General features: G+C 43.1%; 1 protein-coding gene across 1 annotated transcript; it reads right to left on the bottom strand.

Annotated features, from left to right (window-relative positions):
- Positions 1-149: 149 nt before the first annotated feature.
- dnai1.2 (dynein, axonemal, intermediate chain 1, paralog 2) lies at positions 150-25,308 on the bottom strand. Its single transcript, XM_079494835.1, has 21 exons — positions 24,823-25,308; positions 24,600-24,668; positions 23,962-24,057; positions 23,083-23,163; positions 22,152-22,278; positions 20,648-20,703; positions 20,151-20,309; positions 19,466-19,525; positions 18,842-18,964; positions 18,652-18,736; positions 18,353-18,470; positions 18,192-18,235; positions 16,771-17,024; positions 15,576-15,665; positions 14,809-14,899; positions 14,401-14,480; positions 10,979-11,124; positions 9,225-9,324; positions 7,220-7,405; positions 3,696-3,768; positions 150-1,130 (listed from the first exon to the last, which is right to left on the bottom strand). The coding sequence occupies exons 1-21, from the start codon at positions 24,859-24,861 to the stop codon at positions 1,123-1,125; spliced, it is 2,085 nt and encodes a 694-aa protein (XP_079350961.1). The 5' UTR covers positions 24,862-25,308; the 3' UTR covers positions 150-1,122.
- Between the last annotated feature and the right edge of the window lies 1 nt (position 25,309).

Below are 25,309 nucleotides of genomic sequence, written 5' to 3'. Positions count from 1 at the left end.
ATCTGCAACTCTCGCCATGTTGAATAAAGTGGGGCTTATTGGTTAGCAGGTGGTGTGTGTCAGGTGTCTTACCATCTGCCTGAGAAGGAAATTAATGTTGCCTTACAGTCAGCATTGGAGTGGAGGAGTGGTTAAAACAGGCACAAAAATAAGAAATCTGTATTTGCATTTATTTACAGCCTAGACATGCATTAAAAAATCAACACAACATCATAAAAAACATTCACACTGATCTGTTGATTACAGGGGCTGCGCAACCGATCGACAATTTACCACAGTATACAGTAGAGAGAATATCCTTTTAATGATTATTTTAAAAACATTTTAAAATATTGAAAATAGCAGATCTAGGCGTCGTGAGCTTGTAGGTCTGATATTTTCACTACTTTTGTGCGATATTCCTGTATGATGAACTAGGGAATTAATTTACGTAAATACTTAAAGAGTTGAATATTTTATCGACTGTACTGTTATAGACTGTACAAAATCATAAAATGTCCACAGGTGCTTTCCTGACCCACACAGACATACCTTAACTTGAGTGCTGTGTGTTTGCATGCCCAGCTTCCGACTGCCCAATCTGGGTAGTGTGGTAGCCAGGGTGAGAGGGCCCTAAAAGATAATTATCCCATCTAGGGGCTTCCATGATACCGTTTCACAGTGGGTCGGGACTCATTAGGGGGTTCACCTACATTTAGGTTCAATGATTCTTTTCATCAATTACAGGAAGATATAACAGAAAATGTCCATACATTGCAATGCAAATGTTTAAGAATAAGTGAAAATAGCCAATCTACAAGCTCATAACGCGGCGCAAAGCGACGCGTTGTGAGCTTGTAGATCTGCTATTTTCAGTAGTTTGGGTCCCGGGGGCAAACATCTCATCTCTCTTTTGGGTCACGCGAGCTAAAACGTTTTTGGGAACCACTTGCTCCATGAGTCCTCACCCGTCCCTGGAGGTGCGGTCAAGTGGTGCGGTCAGTGGTTATGCTACTGTACATGATGTGCCCACGTATGATCCGGGAGGAGCTCCATCCATGTCCACCAGGAGGATCCCCGGCAAAGCTTTTAGAGAAGCAAGTTGATTGTCCTTGTCCGTCACATCTGACAGGTTTCCCAAAACTAATGGGCTATATAAAGAGGGAAAAAGAGATAATCATGAACCAGATTATACTTTTGTTTTCATTTCCTACTAGCGTCATGTACTGTTTCCAGTTTTCATACACATGTGCGTGCGTGCGTGCGTGCGTGCTTGCGTGTGTGCTTGCGTGTGCGTGTGTGTGTGTGAGAGAGAGAGAGAGAGAGAGTGTCATACACATCATATTCACACAGTGTACTGTATATGATGTGAGTAAAGAAAAAAGAAAGACCTGTAATGAACAGTACACTAAGGATTTTTGCTGTTGTTCTATTCTGTTCGTTGCAGGCATTGGATAATACATATTGGAGCAGTGAGCGGTCCCAAGTCTGTACGTTTGCACAGGCCACCGCAGAGACAACCGTGCCACAATATTAGGGCCTGTCTGGGGGAAGTAGTGATGGATCACCATAGAGACGTGAACAATGAAAACCAGAGCCCTGGACGGGTACAGACATGATTCATCTTTGCCACGAGAGATACAGTAGACAGATCCAGACCACTGTCTAATCGACTCAAAAAGCAAGCATAAAGCAATAGGCCTAAATCACATAGCTATAGTATGAAAAGCTCCCCTCTGGGACTGTGAACGCATAACGATTTTATATATTATTTTCCTGCCTCACAATGGTAAAAAAACATTTTACTGCACTCAACATAAGATAAGCGAGTTAAATGCACAGATCAGCGGATTTATCAATCTATCAATCTGAATTTTGATTCTTCAGCTGGCACAAGGCGAAAACCAACTTAAACCAACCCGCTTAAACATATAGCGTTCCTTTTTGTAAGCTAAAAGAGAAGCGCAAGCAGGAAACTCTCCACGATGGACTCTGAGGAGATCACAACGGGGCTGTCCACAGCGGCGCTGGTGGCCATCGGCTGCAACACGTTGGTCGCCGTGCTCCTGCTGTTCCTCTTTATCATCCTCTACAGAGCCTGTAAGGTGCCCTCCGGCCAAGAACCGCAGTCCAGTGTTGATTTGGACAGCACATTTTGATTTGAGTTTTAGTCACATCTTTGTCACCTGGAATGTTTTAGTGTTAGTCTAGTTTTAGTCGACTAAATATCATACGATGTTAGTCGACTAAATCTACAGTTGATTTGGTCGACTAAAATGTATTTCGGCAGGCCTCGATGCCGTCGTAATGACTGATTTTACACGTGCTAAAAAATAGCCGATCTACAAGCTCACAACGCGTCGCAGCACGACGCGTTGTGAGCTTGTAGATCTGCTATTATCAGCATGCAACCAAGTGTAAAATGACTTATACTGTGCAAAAAGTACAGTGAAACAATGATGCTAGAAGCCAACACAAAAAGCCCAGAGGGCTTGTTTTCATTGTGGTCCCATCCATGTATTCAATTCATCAATCTATTCTAGGCACAGCGTTATTCATTATAGACATTAGACGATTTACAAGCTCAGTGCATCGCAATGCATTATTTATTTGTGACCTTGTAGATCGGCTAATTTTAGCCAAGATATTCAGTGCGGAGGGGGAGTACAGTTGGAGGCCATCGATATTGTCCTTTTCTTTTTGCTGAGTTTTGCGTGATCTGCGCAAAAGGACAGTTAACCCATTTTGGGCGGGAACCCCTTTTGGTGTTTTAAACATTGTTATAATTTAGCTATTGAAAAATAGCAGATCTACAAGCTCATAGCGCACCACCGAGTGGCGCGCTATGAGCTTGTAGATCTGCTATTTTTGAAAAATCGTGAAAATATTTATTTCAGAAAACTGGAGGATTTAGAAGGATTTTTTAAAATTTTGAGGTCAGGCCTAAATGGGTCAAATGATAAGGGACAATATCGGTGGCACCCAACTGTATATATAAGTATATAGGGTTTAAGTGATTAAGCTACAGATTGGGCGGTATGCTGACAGTACAGTAGATGCAGTGTCAGTAAAGACATCAGAAATGGAAATGAGGCAGACATATTACTTCTACACAGCCGGCACTTCAACCATCTGGCCCTTTTTTTGTTGCAATGATTGTATGGAGGAATGCATACTGTTTGAAATATATAGGGAACCTAATATCAAAGGACTCGGCTACATGCATGGGTGACAGGGTGAGGCAAATATGTAGTAGAACATATGGAACACAAAGCCCATTTTGTTCTTTCTCGTTGTTTGATGGCATTTTTACATAACTAGAGAGGATTAGCAGACCTCTGTCTGCTGTTCAGCGTGGCCCTCACTCAAGCATCTCCTTGTGGTGAGATGGCGTCACGCACACTAGAGTGAACCAGAGACCCTCCTCCCACATGGAACTATAATAACAACGCGGAACTGAGAAGCCACAGTTGGGCCAGCGGTGGCTCAGAGAACCGAAAGACTCCCGGTTTGATCCCCACCCGCCCGCCGCTCTTCCTGGCTTCGTGTTGATGTGTCCTTGAGCAGAACACTGAACATGTAATAATACTGCTAGTACTACTACTAGTACTAACCAATGAGCAGGCAGTAGTTGCCTATTGGTGCGTGAATGGGTGAATGCATCGTAAAGTCGTCTGGATAAAAGGTGATAAACGGTAGAAAAGCAGGCCAATTACCATGTACCAGGATCTTCTCCATCTTGGCTACTTCCACCTCTGGACCCTTGGGCAGCTCCTGACCCTTCTTCTCCTACGTGCGCACACGCACACACACACACACACACACACACACACACACACACACACACACACACACACACACACACACACACACACACACACACACACACACACACACACACACACACACACACACACACACACACACACACTTTATCTAAAGCACTGGTTCTCAAACATTTTGATGTCAAAGGAACACCACATTAATATGTATTTGGCCACAGATCCCCATATGAACGTATTTTGTGTTATAGGGCTCAGATGAATTGAATAATGAAGGACCCCAATGGAAACAAGCCATAGTGCTTTCTTGGGTTATAAATCCTCTTAGCAGACCTTGTATTGAACTGTACTTCCTGTGCTTCTTTCTGCAAACTGTTAGTAAAGTATTCAATCAATCAATAGGGACCCCCTGTATAAGATTGTTGTTGTTATTAAAATGTTTAATTTAATAAGTAGATGTGACATGTTGTGAGCTTTGTAGAGAGTAAAGTCTGGCCAATATATCGTTGATCATTTGACATTTTTGATCGGCTGATGCAATTATGCAGCTGACGTGTCCCTTGTTGAAACGAAATTGAACATGGCGTCCCTACTCTGGGTTTGTCAAAAAGACTTTTCAAAAAGACCTCAAAAGGTTACTCGATCTACCAGCTCACAACGCATCGTGAGCTTGTGGATTGGCTTTTTTTAAACGTATGACTTAATTTGATGTGTATTTTATGTATGCTTGTTCATTGTATATTTATAGTAAAATGTTCTTTTCATATACTGAAGTTTATTTACTATATACACACGGTATACTTAATTAAAAGTGCTATTAAAAATATTTCTGTTTATTGCCAAGTTAAATGTCTCAATTACAAACTTTAATCAAACCGCAGTTTTTCAAACTGATTAGAAAGTGGTGTCTGTCTCTAACAGACAGACACAAACATCACACACGGAAGTGAACAGTTACAGTATATACTGTACAAGATAAGGGTTAATAATGGTGCCAAGTTTAAAGTCCACATTATGCTGTAGTTTCCCCTACGGTAGCACACTGTAAGAACTGCAATCGGAAAATGTTATAGGCTACCGTAGTTCTGTTTGCCGTAAATCATAGACAGCAGAGAGCAGAGAGCATTGTCATGGCTCAGTATTTCTCCTGAGTCGCTGCGGACGTTTATCATTGCTCTGCGTCAGTGTGAAAATTTAACGGGCCTCGTATCAAGTTACAGTCCCCGACTGACCGAGACATTTTTTATTGATGCAGTATTCAGTGACTTTTAGACCCTACAGTAGCACTAATGATCTTTAAAAAAACAAAGAGTCCACTCTGCACAAAGATAAATGCATGATTCAGTTTACTACTGCTGGACAGTTGGAGAGACAATACATTTTGAAATTCTACATCTCATGGAGATTAAACACAGGGATGCGCACACGCACGCACGCACGCGCACACACTAGTAGTTCAGCTATAGCCGATCTACATTGACAGCTTGTAGATTGGCTATTTGAACTATTTTAAAAGGTTTTTCAAAATAGTTAAAAATGGCAAATACGTTTAGGCATAAGGGGTAAGGGGTGGCGCAAGATATAGCCCTCTGTCCTTTTTAGCTCTGTGTCAGTGTGGAGGTGGAATCTAGATACAGTAACGTCTCTGTCGGGTAGAAACCTCATACAGTATGATGTCCAAAACTTGGATACTGTTACTTTTCAGGATTCAAATTCAAAAGTGTCACGGGGCAGCCCTTGCACAGTTGCACTAAAGATGAACAAACAGGCATACACTACACAGCTGCTTCCATTTCTGTGTGACTGGACATTAGTGTTGCATGTTATTCTTATTTTATCTTTTGTAATTATGAATTATAAAAGGACACAAAGATGGTGCATGGGTTTTAACAGCATTTCTTGATTGTATGATTGTTTGGCACATGTGACATGTCTCTCCTACAGTACTATTGGTGTTCCTCTTGATTGAGTGGGGGAAGGTACCAAGTGCTATAGAGCAGGAGGGGTGTCTGTTTTATAACTCTTATCATAATGCGCCTGAAATGCTCTTGTGTTATATGTTCTCTAAATGAGGTGGCACCTGAAATGTATTTATGTTTTTGGAATGGCTTTAGTAAAACCGTATAATTGTGTAAATAAACTCATGGGCTATAGTTAATTGCCTTATTTTGAGTTAAGTGGTTACCAATTAGATCTGTGTTCTTGTCTCGCCGAGTATAAAAGGGAGGTTGCAGGATGCCGAGGTTCAGTACTGGCTTGGGCTACAAGCAGGTAACACCCAGGGAGAGCTGCTAGGTGTCCCTTTATGGAAGGGAAGGGGTTATAGCCTAATACAGTGCTGGGTTTGGTTTCCTAATATGCTTTCAAGCTATAAGTTTCATCTGTCTTTTTTGCGAGTTTAACCTTTTTTTTTGTTAGGCCTTCCACAGTAAATACTATTGCATCGGGGGAAAATAAAACACCCTAAATGGTATTCCTGGATTTTGTCACTTTTTGGAGCCTTGGCCGCTCGGCCAACTTTACAAATAGCAAAGCTCACGTTTTGAGCTTGCAGATCTACTACTTTTGATGATTTTGTGTGTAGGGTGTACATTTATTAACAAACAAACATAAAAGACAAAATATGGAGATAAGAGGTTTCTGCCCAACAGCAACGATACGCTCCCTAAGCGATGGTGACCCGTTGGTCTCAATATCATGAGTCATTGCACTTGACTCAGGCTGAGAGGGTACATGTGTGGGCTTTGCTTATTGCAGCATAATAATAACTTTATTGTATTCTCTCCACCAGGCCGAAGGCATGGGGAGAGAGTATGTTTTGCACTCCGTCCGTGTGTGTGTCCGTCCGTCTGTGTATAGCTAATCTCCGGCAGTTAACCCGGTCGATGCCAAATTTTGCACACACACTCCCTAGATGCCAACGATGAACCTCTGCCCCAACTTTTCCAGAACGGCCTGTTATAGCGCCACCAGGAGGCCGACTTTTGTAAAACACATTTTTTTATATTACTCCTCCAGATTCTGTCCAAAAATCCCACAGTATCCCACAGTATCTCTATGGTCATGTGTTCAAGATGGATCTGTCCGATATTTCATATTACATCCTAATTGGCTAACATTGGCTTTCAAAGTTTGCAGGATTGGCCCGTTTTGAACAAAAAGCCTCAAATCATGAACACAGCGTGCAATTTATGTGAAATCTTTCACAGACTTTCCTACTGGGCTGAGGAATATATCCCACCCTTTTCACATTGGCCTGTTATAGCGCCACCAACGGGTGGATTTTTGAAAAATCATCCAATTGCCATCCAAGGCGTAAGAAGAAATGGCACTCATTTCACATTGGCCTATTATAGCGCCAGCAGGAGGCCACAACCTGACCTGCCCTGGTGGAGACCTGTGCCCCGAGGGGCACTTTATCTAGTTATATAACTGCGTCCTGCTGCACGTTCTTATACCTTTGGCTTCTTGCGGAGGTTCGGGGACAGCTTGAGGCTGGTGACATAGCCACGGTGGTCCCCCACTATGATGATGGGATAGACTGGATTGAACTCAATGTGAGTCAGCCTGGTTTTCTTCTTCGGCACGACCCTCTGTTGACAGATTGCTTCATATTTGTTGATGCTCAGGTCAAAAATGTGAACCTGAGAAAAGAGAGAGGAAGAAAGCTAAAAACTAAACATATTGACATTATACTGTACAGGAGCACAGCATTATATTAAAGCTGCAACCTGAGAGTTATTTTTATGCGTTCACAGATGCAAAACCACTCTCAAAGCACCTGGACGGCTACAATTCCAAACTGGCCCCCGTAATTTCTGAATCTTCTGAATCCACCCCCTTTCCCCCTTACTGTATGCTTTTCCCTGTTTACCTCCTTACATGATTTCCTGTTTTTTAAGTGAATATTTGTACTTCTCTAAATGTTCCGATGAATTGAAAAGGGTGGACCCTGATGTAAACAAGTGTAAAGCTTTATCAGTGTGTAACAGTCTTTGTATTGAGTAACAGTCTTTGTATTGAGTAACAGTCTTTGTATTGAGTAACAGTCTTTGTATTGTACCGGTGGGCCGCGACCGTAGGGGGCCGCTCAAGTTATGATATGATTAAAAAAATAATAATAAAAAGATTGACAGGCAGGCAAAGTGAGTGACAAATAAACCGTCTTCTATCTTGAATCCTTTTGCCAGCATTCTTGTGAGAGCAACAAAGGGTTGTGTAGTTGTCTGTTGGTTTGTATCATTTATGTTGTTCTGTAAAAGTGGTGGTATTAGGGCTTGTTTGTTTGTGTGTGCCTCGACAGTTGTGGTGGGCCGGTCTGGGCCTAAATTCGTGACCGGGCCAAATTTTTGTCCCAGTCCAGCCCTGTCTATAAGTGTCTTGCTCAAGGACACTTCGACACTAACCCAGGGGGAGCAAGGGATCAAACCAGGAACCTTCCGATTCCCAATCCACTGTGGCTCAGGGGGAGCCTTAAACGTGTGTGGAAATAGTTACATTTAGTTGAAAATAGTACCAACGTTGTGATAACTTAGGTCTGGATTTAGACGGCGTTTTTACAATCGGCCTCAGGTCTAAATGGGTTAAAGGAATGACAAATGAACTGAATCGACTGGATTTGACTCATTGTGACACTTTGATCCGTTACCGAACAGCTCCGTTGTAGAGGGTTAGTGTAAGAGAGAGTTATGGCTTATGGGAGATGTGTCATTCCTACACTTCAGCCTGCCAGACAGGCCATTATTATACTTATATGCACACGCACGCACGCACGCACGCGCGCACGCACACGCGCACATGCACACGCGCACGCACACATTAAGAAACACAAGGGCATTGATGGTTGAGCAAACATTGACACTTTCGGACGAAGCAATAATAATAATAATAATATAATTAAAATCATTCAATATAACTTGAAGCCAATGCCGGTGTCGTACTGTACGTCATTGGGAATCACTTCCATACTAAACAGTATTGATTATCTCTGGAATTTTGTTTTATAATGCAATTTTGGGTCATGGGTGGGATGGCCGACTTCCGATTCCAAGGAATGTACTGTAGAACACTTGAATAAAGCGGAGGAATACACACACTAATAGTGAATACTGTATGTAAAGTTAAAGTATAATATATAGGCCTAGTCAAATTCTTTATCATTTTAAATAAAGCACTCAGAGCACGAGTTTTCATATTGGATCATGACATTTGCACTGATTTCAAAAGCCAGTATGATCCTAATAGATCTGCCCCCATGCATGTACACTTTCTATTCTCAGAACTTTAGAGCAGCTCCTCCAGTCTACATATACTGGAGTGTCCTTGAGAAAGGCCCTTAAACCCACTGCTCCCCGGTGTGCTTAAACGAGCAGCAAACTGCAAGGTCAAATGCAGAAAAAATATTCCCACTCAGGGATCCGTAAATAGTACATTTCTTTTTTTTTCTCCAAGAGTAGCACTTACCCTGCCGTCGCTGGTGACCGCTGCAAACACAGTGGAGGAGTAGGGAGACCAGGCCACGTCACCCACCGGTGCGCTCAGGTCAAACGTTAACATGGGGGTGCTAATAAAAGGAGACACAGAGTGGACGGTTATAACAGAGTGCAGCGAATTGGAGACGTGTTGCTCTATATGGGTCATCACCAGCTTCAATGTGCATGAATGTTTCCTCGTGGGTGTGTGTGGACATGATACTGCAGTATGCGTGCAGTGGCCATGTTCGGCTCAAACAGATTTATGAGAGAAAAATGTCAATGTTAGATGAACACTTACAATTTAGGCCTTTAGCAGCCCTTAATCCAGAGCGACTTGCAGTAATTTAGATTTTGTTGTGTTGAGATGAATGAGACCAGATGAGCTGTGCCCGCGGGTCCGAAGACATCCTCATATCTCTCTTGGCCCATGAATGGTGAGATCAATTTGAAATGAATAGTTCCTCACTTCCTGGTCACGCTACACATGACTTTTAGTTGCAAGGGAGTCTAAGGCCAGATAACCACTTTCATCACAACTGTTAGTATTTTGTCTGATCAATTCGCAACGTTTTCCGGGGCTACAGGGTGGACAACCTTCAAATGAGTGTCTTTGTATGTAAAACTCCTTTATGCGTGATGTGGGCACAAGATCCTTCATGTGAGATGGCAAAATCGAGTGACATAGCACCTAGACCCGGAGAAAGATAGGCAAGCTATCGGGATTCATAAATAACGGTGTAGTTTAACCCATTTTGGGCGGGAACCCCTTTTGGTGTTTTAACTATTGAAAAATAGCAGATCTACAAGCTCATAGTGCGGCACCGAGTGCCGCGCTATGAACTTGTAGGTCTGCTATTTTTGAAAAATCGTGAAAATGTGCCTCAAATCTTTGAATATATATTATTACAGACTTTACAGTTGATATTCATCATTTAAAATGTAAGGGGTCAGAGGAGATGCTCTTCGCCAGTCTAAGCATGCTATTGATCTGGGCTTCTTTAAAGGAACGTAACACAACCTTGACTGGCCTACCAACAATTTTAGCGCAAATCTTAATTTGGCTATACAGTTTGTTCTTATATACGATTGATAGGCTGTTAAACCAGGCCGTGCTACAGTACAACATTACAGTTTGAACAACAGACGTATAGAAAAGAGACAAGATCTGACTGCTAGCACCAAATGATCTAAGTCGGCGTAGGGAGTACATACGCTGCTGTATCCTCTTACAAATATAGTCAATATGAGATGACCATGATAAGGTGGCGTCTATCATCACCCCCAGATATTTGTAAAATGGGACTTGTTCAATAGCTGAACCATGGATTGTCATTGGTGGTGTCTTATCACCGGGAGCAGGACCAAATATAATTTCCTCAGTTTTCTTAGTATTGATAATCAGATTATTTTTGTCACACCATTCTACAAGCCGGTCAACGCTACACTGGTACTGTTTCGGGTCATCACTGTCAGTCATCAGAGCTATTAGCGTAGAATCATCTGAATATTTCAGAAGAAACTGATTTGACTCGCAGGTGTTACAGTCTGCCGTGTAAAGAGTGAACAGTACAGGTGAGCTAATGCAACCTTGGGGTGCACCAACTCTGGTCCTGATGGGAGAGGAGAGTGTCTTGTTTAGATAATATATACACATAGCACTCTTCATGACAGACCCAAACCCTAATGGACCTGAAATTGGTTCTGAGATCTGAGTGCACCCTCAAGGGGGAACCCTTGTCTTACTTGATGTTGTGGTTCCAGATCTTGACGGTGCAGTCGAAGCTGCAGGTGATGAAGACCTTAGGGTGGAAGTGGTTCCACTTCACTGCGTCCACGGCCATGCTGTGGGCAGCGTATGTCTCCAGGAACTGGCTGGAGTAGTTGGAGCACTGGTGGAGTACAGAAGAAAAGCTTCACATTCACACTCACACCCTCAAGGTCGATAAACAACACAATATGCTTTGTTTAATTCAGCGATGCCCATCCTGTGAGGATACTGCAAGTGGGCCGCCAAATAATGGGCAGAATGATCGAAAATGAAAATAATACATAGTTGCAGCCAGGCAGCCCCTAGATATAGGACCTTACATAAGAGGAGGATTTACAAATAATACATTTCATATCAAAACCAATCTGGGAACCCATTGGCAAAAACAAAATACAACATGATATCATCCATTCTCAACCTGAATAGTGGGAGTTTAACAATAACGTAATATATTATCAATATAAAAAAGAAAAGACAAGAAGAAGAAAGAAAAAGATCATAGTGATAACATGATGAACTAGAACTTAACACGAGGCCTGCCGGGAACATAGGAATTTTAAAACGTAGAATCTTGTGGCCTGCCACAAACGGAAAAGCCGTTTTAACAGCGATGTATTAATTAATGCATGTTTTAATACGATCGTATCGAAATCTACCGTCAGTTAGCTTTGTTATGCTTCTGACACAATGGGCGCGGCCATTTTGAAAATGCGCGCGCATCCACTTACATTGCCGGCTCTGGTTTCAGACGGCTTTATCTCACAGAAGCGACATTGCAGAGGACGCTTTGTCCCAGACAAGCGTTTTCAACGGCCTGTAGCAGGCGCTGTGATACTCGCGGTCAGCTTTTTCCACCGCCGAGCGAGACAACAACAACCGGTCATGATACCACACACAGCAGCTTTTCACAGGAACAATGCGATTACGGATATTTGGATCTTCAAAGTAAGTGTTACGCGCGATAAAACCTTGGCAATACGCAATCGAGGGATTAATGAATGGCGGCAGGCAGACGGTTAACTACAGTATGTTGGATTCATTGATCTACGTCCAAACACAATCGGTTGATTGATCATTAAAATATATATATATATATTGTTTTTTAAATTCACACGGCCCACCCATCTGGCCACTTAACGAAGCTGCCGTGTTAACCGTTTGACCGCTACCATTATTCAATCCCTCCGCCGCGTCCTGCCAGGGTTTTACCGCGCGTGACACTTACTTTGAAGAGCCAAATATCCGTAATCGCATTTTACTATGAAACCATTCCGTGTGTGTTGACGAAGCTGGTGCTTGTTCTCTCGGTCGGTGGTGGAAAAAGTGGACCGCGAGTATCCCAGCGCCTGCTACAGGCCGTTGAAAACGCTTGTCTGGGACAAAGCGACCCCTGCAATGTCGCTTCTGGAGATAAAGCCGTCTGAAAACAGAGCAGGCAATGTAAGTGGATGCGCGCACCTTCAAAATGGCCGCGGCCATTGGCTCAGAAGCATAACAGAGCTAACGAACAGTAGCTTTTAATACGATCATATTAAAACATGCATTAAATAATACATCTCTGTTAAAACGGCTTTTCCGGGTGTGGCACCGTACGCTATTCTACGCGTCTATGTTCCTGGCAGGCCTCGTGTTAAGAAGAGGTTGAGAACCACTGCACTACTGTGTATAATGTGGATACACAGTAAAAGCCTCAGAGTTCAAATAACCATGTGTAACAGAGAGTGTACTATAGAAATCATCAGCTCCTTTAATCCATTATTCATATCCATGATGTTAGAGATACTAACTTTGTTTAATTATTTGAAAATCTGTTTGAGTATGTTGAGATTATTAAATCAATTTGAATGAGCGTTTTAAGATTGTATCTCTCCCTCAGTGTTGGAGAATGATGCGCATACGTCAGCAGTGCCTACGGAGGATGGGAGGTGAGCCAAACCAGCAACCAGCTAGCTGTCTGATGTGGACAAATGAGAGATGTGCACGCTCACGCTGCCACGCACATGTGCATGCCATGCACACGCGCGTGCACACGCTTGCTCGCATGCACTTTCCAATTTGCGTGACCTATATGCAGTGCCAGACTAGACTGGCACGCTGTCTCAAATCGCATCACAAACAAAATGTGTTTCCATTTCTCAAGGCAGATAGCAGGAGACAGCGTGAATTCTCAAGTTGAGCCGAATCTAATTTAGAAGTGGCAGGGAGGAGAGGCAATTTAGTTTATGGCATAGACTTTGCTGAAACAGCAGCATTTCTGAGGAGAGTCTTCGGGGGGAGTAATTCACACAAGTGAAGTTTTTACAGATTCTCATTCCCCTCATAGGCATCCGTCAGTAAGGACGATGGATTGCGCCTGAGGGTTCAGTTTTTCTTGCAGCGGCCACTGTAGCTGTACAAGCCCCACTCTGTGGCTGTACAAGCCCCACTCTGTGGCTGTACAAGCCCCACTCTGTGGCTGTACAAGCCCCACTCTGTGGCTGTCCAAGCCCCACTCTGTGGCTGTACAAGCCCCACTCTGGAGTGGCATTCAGTCTCTAGTTGTCGCACACAGCACAGGAGCGGGGGGCTGCTTCACGCAGTTTCCTCTTCTGTCTCTTCGCCTGCAGCCTCTCCTCGGCACGGCGAGTTCCTGTAGCGAAAGTCTGCCTCCAAAACGCCACAGTCTTCTGCAGCTTCCTCCCAGTTGTTGTGGTCAATGCCTGCCTGCTTCATGTCACGTTTGCCAACGTCCCTGAAGCGCAAGCGTGGGTGACCAAGAGGTCTGGAGCCTGTTGACAGTACAGGACGGCTCTGTGGGGAGCAGACCGGGGTCCATCCTGTGGACATGGCCAAGCCTGAGGCAGCGCTGGCTGCCTCAGCGCTTTGGTACAGTGACGTTCAATGCTTGAGACCTTTGACTGACAGTAGCTCTGACCAATTGCGTCAAAGAAGAAATGTTTGAACCCGCCCCCCCGGGAAACAAGATCCATACACAGCATCTCCAGACTCAAATACCACACGACAGTGTGATTTGAGTCTGGCTTATTAGCCAGGCTATGAGTGAGCACGTTCCAGAACTTCTGTGTTGGGAACTTTATCCTGCCAAGAGATGGTGGGAGCTGTTTTGCCGTTTCTCAAGTCTGGTGTAGGTGGTCCAGGCCTCAGTGCTATAGAGCAGGGTGCCGACGACACAGATAGATGGTTGTCTGACCACACTCTTGTTGACAGCTTGGCCATCCCTGTGGCGGCTCTCGCAGGATGGGTGTTCAGTTCCGTGTCGAGTGACAGGTCAAAATATAATATCCTGTCTTTTGAACCTTGTTTTTTGGGGAGTCCTTGAATAGTCAAGTTTGTCACGTTAACAATATTTTGTGTCATGAAAGGCATTTATTTTGTACTGTAATCTGTGCTAACCTACCATGTGTACTTTCCCCTCCTCAGTTCCGACAAGGAAGAGACGGTCGATCTGCTTATGGAAGTCCAATGATCGGCCACAAGCTGTAAGGGAGGAACCCCATAATGGCCTCTCATTATTTATACACCAATACATCAAATACTTCATGTTCATTAGTGGTGACATGCCAGCAGCGACCAGGGCCGACGGAAGGGCCGGGCAAACCGGGCTTCAATCAATCAAGCCACCACAGCTGAAATAGATTTGATCATTTCTTTTACACTTTTTTACCAACTACCCAACAGAGAGGAGACACACACGCACGCACGCGTGCACGCGCGCACGCACGCACGCACGCACGCACGCACGCACGCACGCACGCACGCACACACGCACACACGCAGAGTGGAGGTGAAGTTGAATTGGTGTTACCAGTGATGTGTTGTTGCACAGCATCAGGTGTCCCATCAGAAGCTGGACCCTCCAGTGACAGTGTAATGATGTCTGTGAATCTCAGCTCATTCTGAAAGGACACAAGCACACATATATTGTCTCAATTACTTTGGGTGCCGTCGGTGGTGGAAGAAGTAGTCAGATTTCTTACTCATCAAAAGTAACTTTACCACAATGTAGAAATACTATAGTCCTGTATTCACAATTTTAGTTGAGGAAAAGTACAAAAGGATTGGCATTAAAATATACTCCATGTACCAAAAGCCATAAAAGGAGCCAGCAGAGGAGGAGAAGAGGTCATCGTTAATTAAGATGACCATGTATTCCCAACTTGCATCGTTCCTGACATGCATGGCCCGAATAGGCCTAGTATAGCCTATCGTGTCTGTCGGGTGGTATGTCCAAAAATTTTACTTTTCAGGATAAAATAAAAAATAAAAGAACAGCAGATCAACAACCTCGGAGCGCGGTGCGTAGATCTGCTATTTTGGATACTTTTGTGTGACGCTGTTGTATGAGGCAAGTAAGGCATTAATTTACAAAGAAAAACACACTCGTGAGGGCCGCAGCGAGGGCCGTATTTACTGTATATCAACCAGATGACATCTTACGTTGTTACACATTAAAAGTCCATAGACTTGGCTGGCCTAGGCTATGACGTACTTTCGCAAATAAAGCCATGCATTTATGGAGATAAGAGGTTTTTCCAGACAGAAACCATACTGTATGTATATAAAAAGGCCAACCTTGACCAGGGTCCAGGACACCACTCGTCCATCAGAGGACACGGAGTAAAAGTTGTGGTTGTTGTCCATGTCATCCTTCTGCCAGCGCACCTGCACAGACATGCAATGGGACATCATTTAAAAAGAGCTTTTCTTTAAAATGTAATTTAAAGCCCATTTCGGGGCGGGAACCCCTTTTGGTGTTTTAAGCATTATGTTATACTTTAGCTATTGACAAATAGCAGATCTACAAGCTCATAGCGCGGCACCGAGTGGCATGGAGTGGAAGCTCAGTCACCTGCCACACTGGGTCCATGTGCATGATAATAATATGGAGTGTAAACTCAGTCACCTGCCACACCGGGTCCATGTGCATGATAATAATATGGAGTGTAAACTCAGTCACCTGCCACACCGGGTCCATGTGCATGATAATAATATGGAGTGTAAACTCAGTCACCTGCCACACTGGGTCCATGTGCATGATAATAATATGGAGTGTAAACTCAGTCACCTGCCACACCGGGTCCATGTGCATGATAATAATATGGAGTGTAAACTCAGTCACCTGCCACACCGGGTCCATGTGCTTGATAATAATATGGAGTGTAAACTCAGTCACCTGCCACACCGGGTCCATGTGCTTGATAATAATATGGAGTGTAAACTCAGTCACCCGCCACACCGGGTCCATGTGCTTGATAATAATATGGAGTGGAAACTCAGTCACCTGCCACACCGGGTCCATGTGCATGATAATAATATGGAGTGTAAACTCAGTCACCTGCCACACCGGGTCCATGTGCTTGATAATAATATGGAGTGTAAACTCAGTCACCTGCCACACCGGGTCCATGTGCATGATAATAATATGGAGTGTAAACTCAGTCACCTGCCACACCGGGTCCATGTGCTTGATAATAATATGGAGTGTAAACTCAGTCACCTGTCACACCGGGTCCATGTGCATGATAATAATATGGAGTGTAAACTCAGTCACCTGCCACACCGGGTCCATGTGCATGATAATAATATGGAGTGTAAACTCAGTCACCTGCCACACCGGGTCCATGTGCATGATAATAATATGGAGTGGAAGCTCAGTCACCTGCCACACCGGGTCCATGTGCATGATAATAATATGGAGTGTAAACTCAGTCACCTGCCACACCGGGTCCATGTGCATGATAATAATATGGAGAGGAAGCTCAGTCACCTGCCACACCGGGTCCATGTGCTTGCCAGTGGTGGCCGTGCTCTTGTAGGCGGGCTGCAGCTGCTCGTCCTCCTCCATCAGGTTGTAAACCGCCACGCAGCCGTCGTAGAAGCCCACCGCCACCAGGTAGGTGAGCCGCTCGTGGATGTCCAGGCACATGATGCCACAGTCGGTGGGGTAGACGTACTCTGGGAAGCTGCAGTTCTTCAGCGAGTAGAAGAGAAGCATGCCTTGACCCTGCCGGCTGAACTCATCTGCAGTTAAGAGAGCACACGTTATTATGAGCAGCGGGGAAGGTGGGGAGTACATAGGACAGCACCACGGACACGGTTGATGGCTTGATGAAAGACTCAAGAACACAAAATTGCTTTTTTTTTCAAAGATTCGCCCCAAAATGTCAAAAGAAATTGCAGATGAACAAGCTTGCAACGTGGCACAAGGTGGCCCGCTGCCAGCATGAATTTGCTATTTTTGAGTATCCAACGGAACAATCTTTAGTATGGATGCTTTAGTAGGGATACACCGATATATCTGACATATATCGCTATCTGACGATATTTGCCTCAATGACTGCCATCTGCATATCAGCAAATAAGTTGACATTTATGGCTATGTTGGTGTGGCAGCGGTGGCCGAAAGGATTGCGGAGCGGTCTTGATACCGGAAGGTCGCCAGTTCGAATCAGCAGTCCGACACGTTAAAATTACCACCGCTGAAGTGCCCTTGAACAAGGCATTGGACCACTATGATGAAATGTTCTATGAGCAGGGCCTGGCTGGAAACAAGTTCTTGAGCTTAGCCCATATACCCTGGGTAAATATAGTAATCATTTCATTTGGTGCTTATGTGCAGCCTACCAAGCTGCAGATTCTGAACAGTTATTTTGTATCATTAAAGGACAACTTTTTTTTTTTTTTTTAACCAAGGTTCATGTTTTATGTTGTAATCAGAGAAAGTAATAGATGAGTGTTAATTTTATTATTATTATTATTATTTTATTTATTTTTCTGCTTTCTTTCGTTTTAGCGATATTTTTAACAGGGAGGTGCAGGGGGCATTCGAACAAGTGGCTAATATCTATTTTTTACTATGTACTTTTATGGTGATTTGTTTATTATTATTTACAATAGTCCTACTAGACCCCTGGAAATTACATATGGCCACAAAAGATCACTGGATCTATCGAATGTGAAGGTTGAGGTGACAAACTGACATAGTGAGCCTACGACACAAAATTACACAAAATGACGACAAAACCTAAATGAACAAATATCGGTATATCGGCTATTGACCAAATTGTTATTTTAATCATTGCTATCGGTAGGCTATTGGCTCATAATTTCCATATCGCCGCATCCCTATTTTATTAGTTTCATGCAAACTCTTACTAATCTAATCTGCAGTCAGTCCAGTGTACTTACATGATCCCATTCCCACAGCAAACAAGTCGCTGTATTTCTGGTTCCTGTTTGACCCCAACAAAATCAATATGTTGTTGATTGGCATTTGTTTTAACAACTGGATAAATTGGATGTTTGAATAATGATATAGTTCAGAAAATAGCCGCAATGAGCGAACCTACCAGCAGAGGGCAGTGACAGACAGCCTTTGGACTTTATCATACTGGAACTTCCACAGAGGGAGAAGTGTGCCCTCTTGACCTCTGAACTCATCAGAGGCATCTTCAAAGTACTTGAAGTCTGAGTTAAGGGGATCAAGGAGTTAATACAGTAATATCAACATTGATGACAAATAGGTATGTAATAATTCTATTATTAATCCATTGAGACCTGGAACGCATCCATGTCACGTTAGCGTTTAACCACATTAACCATTAATAATTGTTCTTATAATTATCATGATTATATTATATTGCATTACCTTGTGCTATGTCATCAAACGTGTTCTGATTGACCAGCCTCTCAGCGATCTTGGCCACTGTGGCAAGTTTGCTGATGTCATCACTCTGCATGCAGGGATGAAAGTATTTCAGATGTAAACATTGCAAAACACCAGCACTGAATAACTCTCTATAGCCGTTCCAGTAGAAAAGCAGCGCAAGATTTTATACCCGTGTTTCTGTCAGCGTGGCCTTCCTCTTGCCCTTGTCTTCGTCCTTTTTCGGCGGTGCGGCTTTTTGCTTCTCCTTCTCCTGCTTCTGCAGCTCCTCCGCGTACGCCTCGTAGATCTCCCCCTGCGCGGTTTGGAGGTTAAAGAGGTGTCGAACTACTTCTCCAAAGTGAGTGAAACCCAGTAACCCACCACCACCACCGCACAACACTAGCGACCATGATCTGGCACCACCCAGATTTAGAACAAACATGGGAAAGTTCTAATTCTACTGCTTTGCCACCAAAAGGTGGAATGTCCTGACACCATCCATAAAGGACATTCTTTCAAACATCCCTCTATCAGTAGACCAAAGGGGGAGGTAAATGTATGGATGAAGGATGATAGGATCACAGTGGAAACATGTCCCCACTTGTTAGTGTTATCCTTTAATGTCTCACTGTACTACGTGCCGTTTACATTTCTGATGAATAAAGTATACACTCAATTTAAATCAACCAACACTCAGACACACTCAGACATGGTGCCTGTCATTATCATTCTGATAATGTGACATGACATGCACCCATCACTCTGACTCCATACAAAAACATGAACCCAACGCTGAAGCTCCTTTAGGCTTTACCTGATCAACAGTGGCTGAGAAGTTGCAGCGTGGAGGAGGTTCAGCCTGACAGGCTCTGTCCTGGAAGTAAATGAGCCATATATGAAAACATAAATTTTCCATTTTCAGTGTATAGTACTCAATTTGAACAAGGGGAATGTTGCATCCTGTATTTAACAATGATACTATATTACTAAAGGCTCTGTTCTGTTCAGGTCAAGTAGAGCCAAGGTGCTGCTATCGTGCATATTGGTAAGAGGCTCACGTACTGGAAAGAATGGCATTTTAAACGCCTAACCCATTGACGGGGTACTCCAAGGGTCTGTATACTTGACCCCCTTCTTTTTGCCCTCTACACCGAATCTCTTCTCCAAAAATAGCCGATCTACAAGCTACAACTATACGTTGCTGAATGTTGACACCTACAATGACATGCCTAGAATGAATACCAAAACACTCGCCCCAAAACACAGTCACCCCGGGGAAGATCCGGCGACCTCGGAACGGTCGCTACCTGGAATTCCTGTCAGTAAACTATATTCCTAAACGTAACCTCAGTAAAACTATGGCTAACTTATTTCTAACCTTATCCTCAGTAAGTTTTGGGGCGAGCCTTCCGGTTACCGCCTAGAATAGGGAACGCTACAGTTCATGTGGTTATGTATGTCCCCTCAATGTGAGCTTCTCCTGTGTGTGTTTCTCCTACCCTCAGAGGGTTGTTAAGTGTCTGGGAGGCCCTCTCACTGAAGTTGAACTGGTTGGTCGCTTTCTGCTCCTTCGTGTAGGTCCTGGACACCACGCTGTCAGGCCTGTCCTCTCCGTCAGCCTCTCCGCCATCCTCTCCAGGCTCTCCTCCACCTGTAGCCTGTGGTGTGGGCCGGAGGAAGCCAGCAGAGAAATTTCAAAATGGAGATTTTGATAGCTGAACACACCGTGAAACATTGTCGATCAAAATGTATCTTTTAAAACTTCAGAAGCTTTGTGTGGTATCAATGTCAGAGCAATGAATTCACAAAGTCACTCAGACATTTTGCATGTTAAACCTAATTCATACTTGCCAAAAATAACGGCTTTTGTAAGAAATATTTCCAGCTTCACATCAGTTATTTTAGTCGAACAGACTGTGCTGAAGTATGAATTAACCATCATAGACTAGACTACATAGTGGTGCATAACATTGCTGAAACATGAAGCTAGATTTACCGGAGTGTCTGGTTTGTCCTCATCTTCTTGTACCTCAGCATCAACTGCTACTTTCTCTGCAAAAATCAACATGAACAAAACATTAGTAGTTTGTTCTTCATTCAGCTATAGTGAGCTGCAACTAGTGAACAAATGTGTTTTCATTTCTCATACGTGACAGACTGGCTGACAGTGCCACCTTGTGGTAAGCGTTATCGACTACACTACTACACCATGGGGACAGGAGTTAATAATACGGCTGCTGTTTCTACTCAAGTATATTCAAATAATATTCTATTACTCTATTATACCATTCTAACACTATATATGTCACATATATAATATGTCACATGACTAAAATAGTATCATTCCCTGCTAGTGTATTTAAAGTTACTTCAAAATACATTGAATGTAAATGTTATAACTCTAGCTTTTGTACACTGGAATCAATTTCTGGAAGATCATTTTCTATTTGTAAACACTGAAGGTTACTATGTAAGGGATAATGTCTGGCTAGCTGGTCATTGTTGGGAGAATTCAGCGATTGACCAGAATCAAGCATTTAACCAAGCCGTGTAATAAATTATCGTATAAAAATGTTTTTGAATGACAAAATAGGCACAGCCAATTGATATTTATTATGCTGCTATTTTAATTTAAATACTTGATTCTGGTTGGTCAATCACTGCATTCTGTCATTTCCTCCTCAATAACAAACCAGTGTTCTGTCACAGTTTTCTGTTGCTATGGAAGTGGAAGGCTATAAGCTAATAATAATTATTAAGTCAGCATGTTCTGTCAGATGATTGAGTTTAGAAGTAGCTGTGTATTAAGCAGAGTGGTGCACAGCGAGTCAGTAAAGGAGGATAAAGCACTTCAGGGTGCAACAGGACCAGCTGCTTCTCGTTGGCCCTAATTAGCTCGGTCTCTTTTCCATATAACGACCGTGTCGTGCACATTAACCCTTATATATTAACCTCTGTTTTTGATTTATTTTGCGTAAATCAGTGCTATTGAGAGCACCCTATACGTCTGTACGTTTGAACATATTGAACCAATGGAAAGTATTAAAAAGCGCTTTGGACAAAACCTCATAACTCCATTGGACCCTCAATCTGTCTGCTAAAGCAGCTAACTCCACAACCTCTCCCCCTCTCATGCAAGTAATTGACAATATAGTCACAACACCAACTTTGATGAGGCAGAATTGCTTTGTTTTCAAAATATATGGTTTTCTTCCTTTCCTGAAAAATGTATATTTTTCATTTTCTGAAAAATGTACATTTTGGAGTTAGGTGGTTTCTTCCTGACAGGCTAGCAGAGACATAATAATTGAGTAGATTGTAAGCTTGTTTATTTTATACTTATTTTAACTAGTGACTAAAGCTGTTGTAAAGTATTGAATAAAAAAATAAATAAAAAGGTAAAGTAAAAGTACCTCAACATTTTACAGTACTTGAGTAGACTTACTGTACTAGCCTAAGTTACTTTCCACCAGTGTATATATTTTGTTGCATCATATTACCCTCCACCTGGCCCTGCTTGGCCCTCTGTCTGCGTGCCTCGTCAGAGTCCTGGTGCAGGAGGTTGCCGTCCAGAGCGAAGTGAACTGCCATCTGATCCACACCGCTGATGGTCTTGTAGGAGCGCTCCTGGGAAACACAGGCGTGGACGTGAGTGGAAGAGAGGGACAAGTTGCTAACAGGAATGTCATTAGAATGGTTTACCGTTTAAAAGCAGGAAAGCGAGTTACTTGATCAAGATGTTGTCTTTCATGTTTACATTTCCTCATTATTATTGTTGTTAGTATTATTTATGATTATTATTTTTCAAATGTGTTATGTATGTTGCTGCTGTCTCCTTGGGGAGACAATTTTGTTTTGTATTGAAGAACTGAATGATGATGTATGGTGCATATGTATAAAATGTATTGTCTACCCCAGCAATGACAATAAAAAACAATAAGTTGAAAAAAAATAAAAGCAGGAAAGCATCTGTGTCATTTTAGAGTTTTGCGTTGGCTACATACAAATAGCAGATATAGAAGCTCACAGTGTCAGTATGTATGTATGTATGTATGTACTGTATGTTTAATGAATTGCATTTTTATATCGTTTTTCCAAGTGCTCAAAGCGCTTTACAATGGTTCATTCATTCATACATTGCGAGGTGAAGCGGCGAACAGTCGACACCAGCGTCCTCACTTCCCACATTCACACACCAATGGTGGCAAGCTCACACTGACCAACTCATTGGAGGAAATGTAGGGTTCAGTGTCTTGCCCAAGGACACTTCGACATGTGGACAGGAGGAGCCGGGATTCGAACCGCCGACCCAGGGATCATTGGGCGACCTGCTCTACCTCCTGAGCCACAGCCGCCCTAGGGTACCAACAGGTGACTCTGTCACCAACAGGTGATTTATTTTTTAATGTTTTGGCCCGGGAGCCCTCTTACCTTGAAGCTGTAGCGGACAATGTTCTTGGGGGCGTGTGGGTTGTTAACAGTCAGGATCTTTGTAAACTCCTCCTTTAGCTCCTGATCAAGACAAACAATGGAGTCATTTGATTTGTTCTGTATTCAAGGTCACATGTGCCTTTTAATCGCTTTCAACCTGTCGTCCCTATGATGTCATCCCTTAAGTGGTTAAGCATTCATCAAAAAGTCAAGGCTTTTTTTTACACATTATGACAGATCTATGAGGACAGTTATGGCAGTTATAGCAGTTTGTCATTGTCTGAAGAGCCACATGGTGGTGCTCTGGCACAACAGTAACACCTGGACGGCTGCAATTCCACCATAATACAAATCAGAGTCCCCCCAACCCCCTTTTTCCCATAATGTAGGCCTATTCTAGATACTGTGAATTTTGTGAAATAAAAAAAATCCATCAATCAATGTGATCCCATGGGACGCTTGTTAGAAAAACAAAACCGTTATAGGTGAAGGCGTGCTCTACTCAGGGGGTCAAGTTGAGTCTCTGTAGCTGATGGGTGCAGATTCTTGGAATATCCGCACTCTCTTAATAAAGTTTGAGTTGAGTTGAGTGAATTTCATGAAATCACATGCAGCAGCATGTGATTTTTCTAGAGAAACGAACGCGTTTCGGCACGCAGGCCTTCCTCAGCGTTTCAAACTCAACTTTGAAACGCTGAGGAAGGCCTGCATGTGATTGCTGGTGGACTGCTGCTGCATGTGATTTCATGAAATAAAGAAACTCATGCTTGTTAGAAAGCCAGTCACCCATGTACTCTACTCAGTCTACTGCATAGCAAAGGTTTTTCCTGACGTTTTGTTTTGGGCCTCGCAGAATAGACCTAATTTGTGTCCTCATACCGCCTGAGAGAGCTGCAGCTGGTCTGGCGGCTTGATGGTTTTCCCCTGAGTCCATTCATCCCCTCCATCACCCAGGTCCACTCCATCCTCCTCATCCTAGACAAATAGATGAGTTGCTGGTTAATGCTTATTAATTATGATTATTATATCGCTGCTGTGGGGCAGAAACCTCTTATCTCCATTATATAATACTACGTTTTTACAGCATCACACGAAAGCATCAAAAGAAGCAGATCCACAAGCTCACACCGCGTTTTGCGCTTGTCGATCTGCTACTTTTGCTATTTTCGAATTTGAATCCTGAAAAGTAACTGTTTTGGACATATGAGATTTCCGGCCGACGGAGACAATATGACATTACTGCTGTACATTATAGCAAATCAAATCACCCCATCATTCATATCCCAATAATTCCATATCATTCCATGCTCCTATAACCAAAGAGCAAACTTTACAGACAGAATAACATTACGTACACAATACGCATACACAAACAATGGAAATGGCATGGAATTGTTTCTGTGTAGGCTCAAGTAAGCTAATCCCTGACTAATTGCATACCTACTCTAAACCACCACACAAGAAAGCTGAATAAAATGTGTTATTCTATGTTATTTTAGTATTGTAGCCGTATTCACCTTTTTCTTACTGGCAGCTTTGGAAGGCTTTGCAGCTGCAGGTGCCTTTTGATAATGAACATTTGATCCCTGCAAAAACAAAAACATCAAGTTACCTCAGCATCATTCATGAACATTCACTTAATGTTACTTAACTCAATGCCACCGATTTTGTTGGTAGCCTATAGCCTATAGCAGGTGGGTTAAGTTCGACTGTTAGCATTTTAGTTGGGCTAATATTTACCTGTTTGGATTTCAGAGTTGCTTTGTTGAGGACAGGCATTTAAAAAAATGTAACACGAAAAATAACACAACAAAAATCGAATCCTATGTATAATCACGTTAGCACTAAACTTTTAGATGATTCAGAACATGAAGTTAGTATAATAAGCTACCGTCTGTGCTAATAGTTCACAGCTGACGGTCTGAAGCTAAATCTCTAATGTTTACGGTCGTCGTGGCAACGCAGTGTTGGTATAGTAGAGGACCATAATGAGAGGTCCATCATCAGAGGACCACATTCCATTGGTTAGCCTCTATCTTGCAGTGGTTTTCAATTTCAACCAGTGGTCCGGGCGGGACCACAAGTGGTCCTTGAGGGGGGTCGGTTCCAGCCCAGGTAGTCCCCACTCCACCGCTAGTAGGCTTAGGCTACTCTACTGGGTATTATTCATGATAACTTCTTTCTTGTGATTATACAAAGTGAATGTTTTTACGCTATTCACTATCAC

Source organism: Electrona antarctica (assembly GCF_951216825.1).
Source record: "Electrona antarctica genome assembly, chromosome: 23".
NCBI classification, from domain to species: domain Eukaryota; kingdom Metazoa; phylum Chordata; class Actinopteri; order Myctophiformes; family Myctophidae; genus Electrona; species Electrona antarctica.
This window is presented reverse-complemented; position numbering and strand designations above follow the sequence as displayed.